This window comes from Pristis pectinata, chromosome 18 (genome assembly GCF_009764475.1).
Source record: "Pristis pectinata isolate sPriPec2 chromosome 18, sPriPec2.1.pri, whole genome shotgun sequence".
Classification (NCBI taxonomy): Eukaryota; Metazoa; Chordata; class Chondrichthyes; order Rhinopristiformes; family Pristidae; genus Pristis; species Pristis pectinata.
Window position 1 is genome coordinate 388,469 of NC_067422.1, and position 15,226 is coordinate 403,694.

The 15,226-nt window shown below is 48.4% G+C and overlaps 2 protein-coding genes across 15 annotated transcripts in view; both read left to right on the forward strand.

Annotated features, from left to right (window-relative positions):
- LOC127579752 (phosphoribosyl pyrophosphate synthase-associated protein 1) overlaps positions 1-3,983 on the forward strand; it is an 81,350-nt gene extending 77,367 nt beyond the window's left edge. For all 11 annotated transcript variants that reach the window (XM_052032641.1, XM_052032638.1, XM_052032639.1 and 8 more), the window contains one exon: positions 3,342-3,983. In XM_052032641.1, coding sequence (XP_051888601.1) covers positions 3,342-3,500 — 159 coding nt within the window. In that variant the 3' untranslated portion in view covers positions 3,501-3,983. The remainder of the gene's footprint in view (positions 1-3,341) is intronic.
- A 9,000-nt stretch (positions 3,984-12,983) lies between these two features.
- The window catches only part of LOC127579956 (uncharacterized), a 97,522-nt gene continuing 95,279 nt past the window's right edge, over positions 12,984-15,226 (forward strand). For all 4 annotated transcript variants that reach the window (XM_052033044.1, XM_052033040.1, XM_052033041.1 and 1 more), the window contains exon 1: positions 12,984-13,409. In XM_052033044.1, coding sequence (XP_051889004.1) covers positions 13,023-13,409 — 387 coding nt within the window. In that variant the 5' untranslated portion in view covers positions 12,984-13,022. The remainder of the gene's footprint in view (positions 13,410-15,226) is intronic.

The following is a 15,226-nucleotide window of genomic DNA, read 5'->3' on the forward strand; positions in this document are numbered from 1 at the left end:
AGTCAAGGCCTGATCAGGAATAGCATGGTTTTGTACATGGGAGATCATGTCTGATGAATCTTATGGAGTTTTTTTGAAGAGGTAACTAAGGGGATAGATGAAGGTAGGGCAGTGGATGTTGTCTGTATGGACTTCAGTAAGGCCTTTGACATGGTCCTGCATGGCAGGCTGATCTGGAAGGTTAGGTTGCATGGGATTCAGAATTGGCTGGATGATAGGAAGCAGTGTGATGGTTGAAGGTTGATTATCCAAGTGTTGGGACCTCTGTTATTCATTATGTACGTAAATGATTTGGATATGAATGCACATGGCACGATTAGCAAGTTTGCTGATGATGTTAAATTAGGGGGTCTTGTTGATAGTGAAGCAGGTTATAATGAATTGCAAAGAGATCTTGGTCAGTGAGGGAGATGGGCTGAGGAATAGCAAATGGATTTCAACTTAGTTAAGTGTGAGGTGTTGCATATTGGACATTCAAGTCAGGGTAGGACCTGTACAGTGAATGGCAGGGCACTGACAAGTGTTGTGGAACAGAGGGGCCTGGGAGAACAGGCATAGTTTGCTGAAAGTGGCCACACAAGTAAACAGGGTGGTGAAGAAGGCATTTAGCATGCTGGCCTTCAGTCAGGGCATCGAGTTTAGGAGTAGAGACATTGTGTTGCAGTTGTGTAAGTCGATGGTGAGGCCGCATTTGGAGTATTGGGAACAGTTTTGGTCACCCTGTTATAGGAAAGACATTGTCAAGCTGGAAAGGGTGCAGAAGAGATTTACAAGGATGCTGTCTGGACTAGCAAGCCTGAGGTATAGGGAGAGGTTGGCCACACTGGACCTTTATTCCTTAGAGCATAGGAGATTGAGGGGTGACCCCATTGAAGTTTATAAATTCATGAGGGGTATGGATAAGGTAAACGGTCATAGACTTTTCCCCAAGTTGGGGAGTCCAAAACTAGAGGGCATGGATACAAGAAAAGAGGGACAAGATTTAAGAAACCTGAGAGGTAATGTCTTTGCACAGAGGGTGGTGAGTACCTGAAATGAGCTGCCAGGGGAAGTGGTCGAGGCAGGTTCAGTAGCAACATTTAAGAGGCATTTGGATAAGTACAAGGAGGGTTATGTGCCGAGTGTGGGTAACTGGGGCTAGCAGGAAGCATGCAGTGGTCAGCATAGACCAGTTGGATCGAAAGGCCTGTTTCTGTGCTGTATTTCTCTATGACTTGGTAAAATGGGCAGAAAAATGGCAATAGAATTTAATCCTTAAAAAAATATTTGTTACCTTTTTGGCAGCACTAAAAAAAAAAGTACATGTGGTATAACAGGAATGGTAGGATGCCAGGAAGTGCTAAGGAACAGAGGGACCTTGGTGTTACTCATCCAGCATCTTGAGGCAGCAGCACAGGTGGGCAAGGTGGTAGTGAAGGTGTACAGGATGCTTGCCTTCCTTAGAAAGGACTTGAATTTAAGAGCTGTAGACTACTTCCTCTCTGCACTGCACCACCAGTCTTCATGTCATCTACTCTTGCCTGGATCTACAATTTCATAGAACACTGGGTCAACACAGCTGCAGCACTACAGTTCAGGCAGTTTTCTTTGTGGAGAAGGATGACATTTGAGCCGATTAAAGGATCTGAAATCATGAGAGGCATGGAGTAGATCGTGAGTTTTTTTATTCCTTAAGCAGAGGTGTCTGTAACCAGAGGACAGGGGTTTAAGCTAAGTGGTGCAAGATTTAGAGGGATTCAGTTTTTTTCACCTAGATGGGGTGCCCCATGATCAAAACTCCAGGAATGAGGTAGAGACATTCACAACATACAACAAGGATTTAGATGAGCACTTGAATCACCAAAGTGTAAAGTCTGCAGACCAAGTGCTGGAAAATGGGATTTGTGTAGGTTGGTACTTGATAGCCAGCATGGACACGGTGGGCCGAAGGGCCTGTTTCTATGTTAGAGTCAGTCATCGAGTTATCCAGCACAGAAATAGGCCCTTTGGCCCAATTCATCCATGCTGACCAAGTTGCCCTTGCCCATTTAAGCTAGTTCCATTTGCCTATGTTTGGCCCATAACCTTCTAAACCTTTCCAATGCATTTACCTGTCCAATTGTCTTTTATAAGTTGTTATTGTACCTGCCTCAACCGCTCCTTTGGCAGCTCATTCCACATAGATACCATTAAAAAAAATAGTTGCCTTCTCAAGTTCCTATTAAATCTTTCCCCTCACACTAACCCTATGCCCTCTAGTTCTTGATTCCCCAACCCTGGGAAAAAGACTGAGCGCATGCCCCCCATAATTTTATACAGCTCGATAAGATCAACTCTCAGTCTCCTACACTCCAAGGAATAAGTCCAAGCCTGTCCAATCTCTCCCTATCCCTCGAGTCCTGGCAACATCCTTGTAAATCTTTTCTGCACTCTTTCCAGTTTTATAATATCTTTCCTATAGCAGGGCGACCAAAACCGAACGCACTACTGCAAGTGCAGCCTCACTAGTGTCCTGTGCAACTACACCGTGACCTCCCAACTTTTATACTCAGTGCCCAGACTGATGAAGGTCAGTGTGCCAAAAGCCGCCTTCACCACCCTGTCTACCTATGTCGCCACTTTCAGGAAACCATGTCCTTGTACTCCAAGATCCTTCTGTTCTGCAACACTCCCCAGGGCCCTACTGTTCACTATGAAAGTCCTAGCCTGGTTTGACTTCCTAAAATGCAACACCTCGCACTTATCTGAATTAAGCTCCATTTGCCGTTCCTCGGCCCACTTACCCAGCTGATCAAGATCCCTTTTTTAAATTTTGATAACCTTCACTTCTACGATCCCACCTATTTTGGTATCATCTGCAAACTTACTAACCATACCCTGTACGTTCTCATCCAAATCATTGATACCGATGACAAACAACAATGGGCCCAGCACTGACCCCTGGGGAACACCTCTAGTCACGGGCCTCCAGTCCGAGAAACAACCTTCCAGCATCACCCTCTGCTTCCACCATCAAGTCATGTGTGGCTGTTAGAGTGAAGTGATTCTAACACTTTGATCAGGAATACTGCAGAGACAGTGTTACAGCTTGAGACTTTTTAGAATTGAGGCATTTCAGTGGGTGCTTCATTTTGCTCCGTTTTGAGGTCCTTGGTTGTACCCTTGCTGCTGCCGGTTTTTGTGATTTTTTTTTTTGGCTGATACTTCTTCATTTTCATATTTGTTTCTGAAGGGAGAGCCCAAGTATTGACCTGCCTAGTGTTCATTGCTCACAGAACTTTTTGATAGTTTTGTAAGGGGAATATGTAATTGTACCTTTTGAGTGATCTTGAAGTTGATTTACCTCCTCCTGCCCTCTCTAGGTGGTTGTAACAAATACTATTCCTCACGAAGTTCAAAAGCTGCAGTGCCCCAAGATCAAAACTGTAGATGTCAGCATGATCCTGTCTGAAGCCATTCGCCGTATCCACAATGGGGAGTCGATGTCGTACCTGTTCCGTAACATCACAGTTGATGACTAACCCAAGTCTCTCTGAAGCGGTAAAGTGCATAAGCAGAGGTAATGCAGGGCATTGTGTGATGTCTGGAATGGCTGTAGTGAGGCAGTTTCTGTGCTGTTGCAGTGGTTCCCAATTGCTGCCTTTGTTCCTGTGCAGAATATCTCTCTGAGAAATGCCCTGCCTTCAACTCAGCCTTTTAAATAGTTCCTGCAATGTCATTTAATTCTGTAAAGGACAACTCTGCAGTCTGTTGGAAATTGCTGCTGAATGGCTGTTTTGAAATTTGTAAATTGTTAATAGTGCAATTGAGTCGCCCTCTTCCTGTACGGACTGCTCTCAGCAAGTCACTGAATAGTGTAATAAAAGGGCGGGAGTGAAACTCTGCCGACTCTGCATTGAACTTTATTTTTCTGTAAACTATTGGACAGCGTCATTGGTGATGCCAGATACGTGTGATGGTTGGGTTGTCGTGTCTCTAATTAAACTACCATGATTACCTAAGAATTGTCTGGAAGTATGGTTGCTCTTAAACAGTTGAGTATTATCTACAGAAAATCTGCAGCTGGTTGGACAATGTCTCTGGAGTGAACTAAAGTTAATGATCCATCATCAGAAAAATGAAAGGTTTCAGGTTTCCAGCTGTACCTCTGTCTGAAGTGGACTGGGCCCCCTGCAGTGCAAATCATCAGCCTTTCAGTATCCCAGACTTGGTTCTACCTTGTCAGGAGTTTCTTCATGGTCTCAAGTTTTTTTGGAGAATTGCTCATCGTCATTGAGTTGCACGGCACAGAAACAGGCCTTTCAGCCCATCGGGTTCATGCTAACCTGTTTATCCATCTACCCTCATCCCATTTGCCTGCATTAGGACTGTTCCTTCTGTGCCTTGACTATTTAAGTGCCTGCTGAAAGGTCTCAAATATAGTGATGGTATCTGTTTCCACCACCTCTGGCAGCGAGTTCCAGATATTAACCACTCTGTGTTTTTAAAACAAAAACCTCAGATCCCCTTTAAATCTCCCTCTCACCGTAAACCTATGATGCCCCTACCACAGGAAAGAAATCAAGATTCTCCAATAATTTCCCTATCACTGATGCAAGGCTCACCAACCTGTAGTTTCCTGGCTTTCCCCTATTGCCCTTATATAAAAGAGCAACATTGGTTCTGGCACCTCACCTTGGCTAACAACCTCTGCCAGGGCTCCAGTTTCCCATAACTGGGATAGATCTCATTCAACCCTGAGGATTTACTAACCCTTATCCATCCCTGAACATCTAAATACTTCCTTCTTATTACTGACCTGCCCCAGCTCATCCACACACCCCTTCCTGATGCCCATCATACCCTTCTTGGTGAATACAGATGAGAAGTATTCATTTAGGACCTTGCCCATATCCCCTGGCTCTACACATTGATTACCCCCATAGACCCCTTAGGTGACCCATTCTGTCCCTGGCTACCTTCTTGCTCATGGCCGCTTTTTGGCTCCTAACTTGTTTTAAGTTCTGTCCTACACTCTCAATATTGTTTGAGGCTCCCTCAAACCTTATTTCTCGAGGCTCCCTCAATCCTAATTGCCCGTCCTGCCTCAATGCTCCCCAGCTAAAAAGATTTGCTCAGGATTTATATATCACAAACGGCAGAGGTCTCAGGACAGATCCGTGCACAACACCACAAGTCATGGACCGCCAGCCAGAACAAGTCCCATCAACCAATACCCTGTCTCTTCTCTGGGCAAGCCAATTCTGAATCCAAACGGCCAAGTCACCATGGTTCCCATGCACGTTAATCTTCTGGATGAGCCTCCCATGAGAGACCTTGTCAAAGGCCTTGCCTAAATCCACGTACCTTCATCACGTACCATGTACTATAGCTCTACCTTCATCAATCACCTTCATCACTTCCTGAAAAAAAACTCAAATCGAGTTAGTAAAACACGACTTGCCCCGCACAAAGCAAAGTTGACTGTCCCTAATTAGGCCATGGTTTTCCAAATGCTCATAAATCCTATCCCTAAGTATCCTCTCCATTAGCTTCCCTACCACTGATGTAAGACTCACTGGACTATAGTTTCCAGGATTAACCCTATTTCCCTCCTTGAGTAACAGAACAGCATTAGCTACTCGCCAGTCCTCCGGGACCTCACCTGTGGCTGGAGAGATCATGCAGATATTGGTCAAGGCCCCAGCAATCTCATCTGTTGCTTCTGTCAGTAATCTAGGATAAATCCCATCAGGCCCTAGGGGCTTATCCACCTTCATGTTCTTTAAGTGACCCAACACCACCTCTAACTCAACACGTCCCAACATACTAGCACACTCCACACTGATCTCACTATCCTCCACATCATTCTCCACCTCCAAGCACATGTTCTGTCCTTTATCCTAGAGTGGTCCTACACCCTCCCTAGTTATCTTTTGCTCTTGATGTGTGTATAGAATGCCTTGGGATTTTCTTTAATCCTACCTGCCAAGGACTTTTCATGGCCCTTTCTGGCTCTCCTAGTTCCTTCTCAAGTTCCTTTCTAGCTTTTTAATTCGCAAGGACTCTGTTTGATTTTAGCTTCCTAAACCTCGCATATACTTTCCTCTTCTTGACTAAATTCACCACCTCTCTCGACATCCCAGGTTCCCTTACCTTGCCATCCTTGTCCTTCCTTACTGGGACATCCCCGTCCTGAACTCTATGTTTCAGTCTCCAAATGTTTCTCATGAGCCAATTCTCACATTCCACTTACCATTTCTTTATCAGTTTCTTGGCCCTCCTTTGAATTGTCCCACTCTGGGGCTCACTGCTCATTTTGGTAATGTTACATGTAGGCTTTTGAGTTTTGCTTCAGGCAGGAACCGTTGCTAGATGTTGCCTGAGGGCAACTATCTTCGCATCTTTTGACTCTGCATATAACTCAACACTCACCGATGGGAATGTTCTTTGGGTATTTGAAAGAAATTCTGTGAATTCTTCAAAGCTGGCAAAGTAGAACTAAACCAACAGGTGAAATTAAAGACCTCTGCCCCTCACCTCTGGGTGTGGATACATGGAGTGACCCTGTGATGGCCCTCATTTGCAGTCTGTTGCCTCTCTGTTTTCTCCATTCACAGTTAACCTCTCAACTCCAGGTTGATCAGAAATGCTGTCACTTGGTGACTACTTCTTAATGGGATTCTGCTTTTCAAAAACTCCCCTAGCATTTATTTGCCCTGCAGGTTGAGATGCTTGCAGATTCTGAACTGAATTTTGAAACTTCGTGTGGATGTGTCTGTTTTTAAATGAGAGGTCTTTATAGCTCAGAGCTGCTTTCAAAATTGGCAGCTACTGTGTCAAAATATTTCACAGGCAATAAGTGATACTGCAGTAACTATGTTGTATATTGAGAGCACACTTTGGGGAAAGCACTTTCCTGACCCAGGCCCTCAGCATTCAATAGATGTGTGGAGTTACTTGTGATTGTGTAAGTCCCACTGTCCTGTACATGAGGATGATTTGTTCACTTCAAGCATTTTGCATCTTTTAGAAACAGACGTTGATTCAGAGATGGACAGCCCTATCTGACGCTGAGAATCCTTTCAATCCATGTTGAACATGTACCAGGTGTATCTGATCCTGTCTCGTTGGTGGTCCCCCTCAATGGAGGATGAAGGAAGAGAGAAGATATTGAAGTATGATCAGATGTGGAGAGAATGTTTTGTCTTGTGGGAGACTGGAACTAGAGCCTTCTCCTGCTAGTGATATCTGTAGTTAACGATAGAGAGGGAGCCCCCAACCCCACTTGTACCACAGTCCTGTCTCTCCTGGTGCAGGGAGAATGCAGTCCCACTCCAGCACCTGCCCCTGTCACTCACAGACCCCTGTCCCATTTTCAGTGCTGTACGTACATACAGATCTGGTAGCTTGGACTGGGTATCCATGTGGCACTGTGGACCACCAGCGACAGCAGAGTGCACTATCTCATGGCCAGACGCATCCCTGCCTCTGCTGTCAGACCAGCCATCATCCCCAGGTCAGTGAGTGGGAATATTGGGAGAGAAGGCATATCGAAACGAGGTGTCAGCCTAGCGAGGCTACAACATTAGACCACATGCATGTTAACAAGCAGAAGCAGCAGGCAACGGACAGAGCTTGGCCATCTCCCAACAAATCGGATCCCAGCTCTGCAGTCCTAGTATTGAATGGCAGTGGACGATTAAACAACAAATGGGGAAAGGAGTCTGAAAGAATATCCCTGTCATCTGTGCTGCTGGAACCAAGCACAGGAGCACTAGCTACTTGGCTGAAACCAGTTTACCAGATTCAGGCCCAAGTACCCAGTCCTGAAGAAGGGTCCTGACCTGAAATGTTGACCACCTGCTTTTCTTGACAGATGTTGCCTGGCCTGCTGAGTTCCTCCAGCATCATCGTGTTTTTCATCTCGATTCCAGCATCTGCAGCAGCTGAGTGGGGTTGGCAGCAGTGGTTATCACTGCCACAGGCTGATGTTAAACTAACTGTACATCAGGAACTTGTGAAGGCTTCCAAAGAGTACTGACAGACATGCAAATCTGAGTAATTAGCTAATTACCCAAAGTTAAAGCATCTTGTAAACCACATGCATTCAACTCTGAGACAGAAGCTTTGGTTGTTGGTGGGTGGGTTCAGATGAAAGGAAATGAGGCCCTGTCAGGGCAGTAGGATCAAAGGAATGATATGGCTAACATTAAAGAGGCTGTGTCAGGAAGGGACTGAGTAATAACAGCCCTGAAAACCTATGATTCCTGCAGTCCTCTCATTCTCCTGATCAACCACAGGCTTCAATGACCCACCGTGGCCGCAATGCTTTCAGCTGCCAAGGTCCAAGGCTCTGGAATTCCTCCCTGATCCTCTTTTCTTTATGACTCTGACACCAACTTTGTCAACCAAGCTTTTGGTCATCTGCTCTAATATTGCCTCATGAGGCTCATTGTCAGATTTGACTGACAACATTATTGCAAGGCTTATTTAGAAGTTTTGTTAGATCACAGGAGCTGTATAAATACAAATTGTTGTTGCCCTGAGAGAGTAAAACTTTGATCCATTGTCCCTTATTTGGGATTACTGGTGAAAAAGGCTTCTGGCACACTGGCCTTCATCAGTCGTACAAGATGTTGGTAGGGCTGCTTTTGGAATATTGTGTTCAGTTTTGGGCACCCTGCTGTAGGAATGGTGCCATTTAAACTGGAAAGAGTGCAGAGGAGATTTTTGAGGATGTTGCCAGGACTCGAGAGACTAAGTTATGGAGAGAGATTGAGCAGGTTTGGACTTTATTTCTTGGAGCACAGGACACTGAGAGGTGATCTTATAGAACATTACAACACAGTACAGGCCCTTTGGCCCACAATGTTGTGCCGACATTTTATCCTGCTTTCAGATCTATCTAAACCTTCCCTCACACATAGCCCTCCATTTTTCTATCATTCATTTGGCTATCTAAGAGTCTCTTAGATGTCCCTAGTGTATTTGCCCCCACAACCTCTGCTGGCAGTGTGTTCCACGCACCCACCACTCTGTGTAAGAAGAGAAAAACTTACCTCTGACATCCCCCTTATACCTTCCTCCAGTCACCTTAAAATGATGCCCCTGTGTGTGAGCCATTGTCGCTCTGGGAAAAAAGTCTCTGACTGTCCACTCGATCTATGCCTCTTATCGTCTTGTACACCTCTATTGTCACCTCTCATTCTTCTCCTCTCCAATGAGAAAAGCCCCAGCTCTCTCAGCCTATCCTCATAAGACATGCTGTCCAATCCAGGCAGCATCCTGGTAAATCTCCTCTGCACCCTCTCTAAAGCTTCCGCATCCTTTCTATAATGAGGCGACCAGAACTGAACACAATAGTCCAAGTGTAGTACAACCAGAGTTTTATAGAGCTGCAACATTACCTCGCAGCTCTTGAACTCAATACCCCGAATAATGAAGGCCAACACACCATACACCTTCTTAACAACCCTATCGACCTGCACAGCAACCTCGAGGGATCTATGGACGTGGACCCCAAGATCCCTCTGTTCCTCCACACTGCTAAGAGTCCTGCCATTAACCTTGTATTCTGCCTTCAAATTCGATCTTCCAAAGTGTATCACTTCATACTTTTCCAGGTTGAACTCCATCTGCCAATTCTCAGCCCAGCTCTGCATTCTATCAATGTCCTGTTGTAATATACAGCAACCTTCTACACTATCCACAACACCACCAACCTTCATATCGTCTGCAAACTTACTAACCCACCCTTCTCCATCCTCATCCAAATCATTTATAAAAATCACAAAGAGTAGGGGTCCCAGAACAGATCCCTGTGGAACACCACTGGTCACTGACCTCCAGGCAGAATATGCTCCATCTACCACCACCCTATGTCTTCTATGGGCAAGCCAATTCTGAATCCACACAGCCATGTTTCCCTGGATCCCATGCCTCCTGACTTTCTGAATGAGCCTTCCATGAGGAACATTATCAAACACCTTACTGAAAGCTATGAGCACCACATCCACTGCTCTACCTTCATCAACGTGCTTTGTCACATACTCAAAGAATTCAGTCAGGCTCGTGAGGCATAACCTGCCCCTGACAAAGCCATGCTGACTGTCCCTAATCAGCCGATTCTTCTCCAAATGCCCATAAATCCTGTCTCTAAGAATCTTCTCCAGTAATTTGCCCACCACTGAACTAAGACTCACTGGCCTGTAATTCTCAGGGTTATCCCTACTCCTTTTCTTGAACAAAGGAACAATATTTGCCACCCTCCAATTATCTGGCACTACTCCTGTCGCCAGTGAGGACGTAAAGATCATCGCCAAAGGTGCAGCAATCTCTTCCCTCACTTCCCATAATAACCTTGGATATATCCTGTCCAGCCCCGGTGACTTATCTATTCCTAATGTTTTGTCAAAAGTTCCAGCACATCCTCTTTCCTCACGTCGACATGCCCCAGCGTATCAGCCTGTCGTACACCATCCTCACAAAGGTCAAGGTCTCTCTCTGGTAAATACCGAAGCAAAGTATTCATTAAGGACCTCCCCTACCTCTTCCAACTCCAGGCACACGTTTCCTCTTTTATCCCTGATCAGTCCTACCCCCACTCTAGTCATCCTCCTATTCTTCACATACGTGTAGAATGCCGTGAGGTTTTTCTTGATCCTACTTGCCAAGGACTTCTCATGCCCCCTTCTAGCTCTCCTAAGTCCATTATTAAGCTCCCTCCTGGCTACCTTATAACTCTCTAGGGCCCTGTCTGATCCTTGCTTTCTAAACTTTAAGCTTCTTTCTTCCTCTTGACAAGATGTTCTATGTCTCTTGTCAACCACAGTTCCTTCCCTCTACCATCCTTACCCTGCCTCAATGGGACAAACCTATCCAGAACCGCATGCAACTATTCCCTAAACAGCCTCCACATTTCCATTGTGCACTTCCCCAAGAAGATCTGTTCCCAATTTACGCTCCCAAGTTCCTGCCTAATAGCATCATAATTCCCCCTCCCCCAATTAAATACTTTCCCATATCGTCTGCTCCTATCCATCTCCAAGGCTCTGGTAAAGGTCAAGGAGTTATGGTCACTGTCTCCAAAATGCTCTCCCACCGAGAGATCTGAAACCTGATCAGACTCATTGCCCAGTACAAGGTCCAGTGTGGCCTCTCCTCTAGTTGGCCTGTCCACATAAATATCTTATAGAGGTGTATAAATTAATGAGGGGCATCCATAGGGTGAATATGCACAGTCTTTTTCCCAGGGTTGGGGAATCAAGAACTAGCGGGCACAGATTTAAGGTGAGAGGGGAAAGATTTAATTGAAACCCGAGGGGCAGCTTTTTCACCCAGAGGATGGTAAATATGTGGAATGAGCTGCCAGAAGAAGTGGCTGAGGCAGGTACAATAACAATATTTAAAAGGTACTTGGACAGGTCCATGGGTGGGAAAGGTTTAGAGGGATATGGGCAAACGCTGACTAGCTTAGATGGGAACTAGAATCAGGTTTATCATCACTGACATATGTCATGAAATTTGTTGTTTTGCAGCAGCAGTACAGTGCAAGACATAAAAATTACTTTCAGTTACAAAAATAGATAAATAGTGCAAAAGAGGAATCACAAAGTAGTGTTCGTGGATCATTAAGAAATCTGATGGTGGAGGGGAAGAAACTTTCTGAATCGTTGAGTGTAGGTATTCAGCCTCCTGTATCTCCTCCCCAATGGTAGTAACATGCAGAGGCCATGTCCCAGATGGTGAGGGTCCTTAATGATGGATGCTGCCTTCTTGAGGCACCACCTCTTGAAGATGTCCTCGATGGCGGGGAGGGTTGTGTCCAAGATGGAGCTGGCTGAATCTACAACCCTCTGCAGCCTCTTGCAATCCTATGCATTGGAGGCTCTACCAGGCTGTGATGCAACCAGTCAGAATGCTCTCCACTGTACATATGTCGAAATTTGCAAGAGTCTTTGGTGACCGACCAAATCTCCTCAAACTCCCAATGAAGTAGAGCCACTGGCATGCCTTCTTCATGATTGCATCAATATGTTGGGCCCAGAATAGATCCTCTAAGATGTTGACACCCAGGGACTTGAAGCGGCTCATCCTTTCCATTGCTGACCTCTCAATGAGGACTGGTGTGTTCTCTCCCGACTTCACGTTCCTGAAGTCCGCAATCAATTCCTTGGTCTTGCTGATGTTGAGTGCGAGGTTGTTGTTGCAACACCACTCAACCAGCCGATCTATCTCACTCCTGTACACCTCCTCATCACCATCTGAGATTCTGCCAACAATAGTGGTGTCATCGGTGAATTCATCAGCATGGTCCAGTTGGGCCTAAGGGCCTGCTTCCATGCTGTATGAATAGTTATCTTCAACCACTCCTGTTAAATGTTGGCCCAGTGTGAGTGACCCTGGTACAAAGACATACATTTGCATTTGATTTTGGAGTGAGCAACATTAATTATACAATGCTACCTACATTTTCCCCCACCCCCAACCTCCCCACCCATCCCTGACACCCCATCTCTCCTCAGACCCCCCTCCCCTCAGCTGTGACCCTTCACCTGTGATTCCCCAACCCTCTGACCCAACCACCTCCACCTGTGAACAAAACCCCTCTGAACCACCCATCCCTCATCTGAACCACCACTTCCCCCCCCACCCCAATGATCCCCCACCTGAACCACACCCCTCACCCCGATGCGCCACCACGCCCCCCCCCCCGTGAGCACCCTTCAACCTGGGCCCCCCATACCCCTGAGACCTCCCCCCCCACCCCTGTGACCCCTTCACATTCCCCCGTCCCTCTCCTGTTTCTGTGACATTTTTTCGCGTCCTTTGTTGCGCGGCAACAGCCGGCCGCTCGGTTTGATTGGTCGGCGGGCTGTGACTGATCTGGCGCTGGGCCAATGGGCGCTCGGGGAGCGAGGGTGCGCAGAGCTGATTGGCGGAGCTGTCGTTAACAAAGGCCGGTGGCCATGGTCACCAGCCGTGGGCGGGGCTGAGCCGGGGCCGGGGCGGGAGCGGGAGCGGGAGCGCGGCGCCGGGCGGCGGGAGCGCGCAGCGAGCGGATGGCGGCCACCATCAGCCTGTTCGACTTGGCCAACCTGAGCATCGGCCACCCCGGGCCGGGCGCCGTCAACTTCACGGCGCTGCACTCGCTGCTCCACGCCGTGCTGCGGCACCTGGGCATCCAGCAGGTGCTGACGGAGCGGCGGCCCGAGCTGCTGGAGCCCGGCGCCCGGCCGGACCTCGGCCCCGGCCCCGAGCCCACCCCCTACCGCCGGCTGGAGCAGCAGCTGCTGCAGGTGGAGCGGCAGGTGCAGGAGCTGAGCCGCCTGCCCAGCGCCGTGGAGCTGCTGCAGCGCAGCCGGCAGGACGGCAAGGCGGTCAGCGACGTCTGGAACCTGCTGCAGCTCCGCAAGAGCACCGAGCTCAACCGGGAGGGCGTGGACAAGGTAGGGGCGCGGGCACCGGGCACCCACCCCCCCGGGACCCCACCCCCGGGACCCGCACCGGGCACCCACCCCCCCCGGGACCCCACCCCCGGGACCCGCACCGGGGACCCACCCCCCCGGGACCCGCACCGGGCACCCACCCCCCCGGAACCCCACCCCCGGGACCCGCACCGGGCACCCACCCCCCCGGGACCCCACCCCCGGGACCCGCATCAGGCACCCACCCCCCCCCCCCGGGACCCCACCCCCGGGACCCGCACCGGGCACCCACCCCCCCGGGACCCCACCCCCGGGACCCGCACCGGGCACCCACCCCCCCGGGACCCCACCCCCGGGACCCGCACCGGGCACCCACCCCCCCGGGACCCGCATCAGGCACCCACGCCCCCAGCCCCCCCGGGACCCGGCCCCCCCGGGACCCGCACCGGGTACCCGGCCCCCCCGGGACCCGCACCGGGTACCCGGCCCCCCCCCCCCGGGACCCGCACCGGGGACAGGATAAAAGTGAGGTGGGGAGAGTTCAGTGTCATCATGTTCCTGCTAGATTCAGGACCAGGCAGCAGGATAAGGGGACCCTGGTTGACGAGGGATATTGAGGATCTGGTCAGGAAAAAGAAGGCCTGGGTCAGGTACAGGCAGCTGGGGTCAAGTGAATCCCTTGGGTATCAAGGATGGAAGGGTACACATAAGGAGAAAACCCAGGAGGGCAAAAAGTGACCATGAGATATCTTTGGCAAATAAGGGAAAGAAGAATTCTAAACAATTCTATAAGTATCGATGAGAGAGACACACATCCCTTAAGGATCAATGTGGTAATCCGTGTGTGGAGCCACAGGAGATGGTAGGACCTTGTATGAAAAATTCTCATTTGTATTTACAATGGAGAAGGACATGGAAGCTGGTGAGTTCAGGGGCGGGAGCAGTGATATCCTGAAGCATATCGATGTTACAAAGGAAGAGGTGTTGGAGGTCCTGAAACACACAGGGATAAATCCCTGGGACCTGATCACATGCATCCTGGGATGTTATGGGAAGCAAGGGAGGAGATGTCTGGGTCTGTGGCAGAGATCATTCTGTCTTCGTTAGCCACAGACGGGGTTCTGGAAGACTGGAGGATGGCTAATGTTGTACCATGATTTACAAAGGGCAGTGGAGATAAGTCGGGGAATTACAGGCCATCCAGCCTTACATCAGTGGTGGGAAAGTTATTGGAAGGGATTCTGAGGGACGGGATTTATTTGCATTTGGAAAAGCAGTGAATGGGATAGTCAGCATGGGGAGTTGTGTTGCATGAATTTGATTGAATTTTTGAAGAGATGACCAAGAGGATTGGCAGGGCAGTAGAAGTTGCCTACATGGACTTTATGAAGGCCTTTAACAAGGAGGCAGAGGGTGGTAGTGGAGGGTTGTTTTTCAGATTGGAGACCTGTGACCAGTGGTGTGCTGCAAGCATCAGTGCTGGGTTTCCTGTTGTTTGACATCTATATTACCTATTTGGATGAGAATATAGGTGGCCTGGTTTGTAAGTTTGTAGATAACTCCAAAATTGGTGGTGTGGTGGACAGTGAAGAAGGTTGTCTCAGGTTGCAACAGGATATTGATCAACTGGGAAAGTGGGCCAAGGAACAGCAGATGGAGTTCAACTCGGACAAGTGCAAATTGTAGCATTTTAGGAAGGTAAACCAGGCCAGGACGTGAACGACAGAGAGAGCTTGGGTACAAGGACATAGCTCCCTGAAAGTTGCAACACAGGTAGCCAAGGTGGTGAAGAAGGCACTTGGCATGCTTGCCTACATTAGCTGAGGCATTGAGTATGA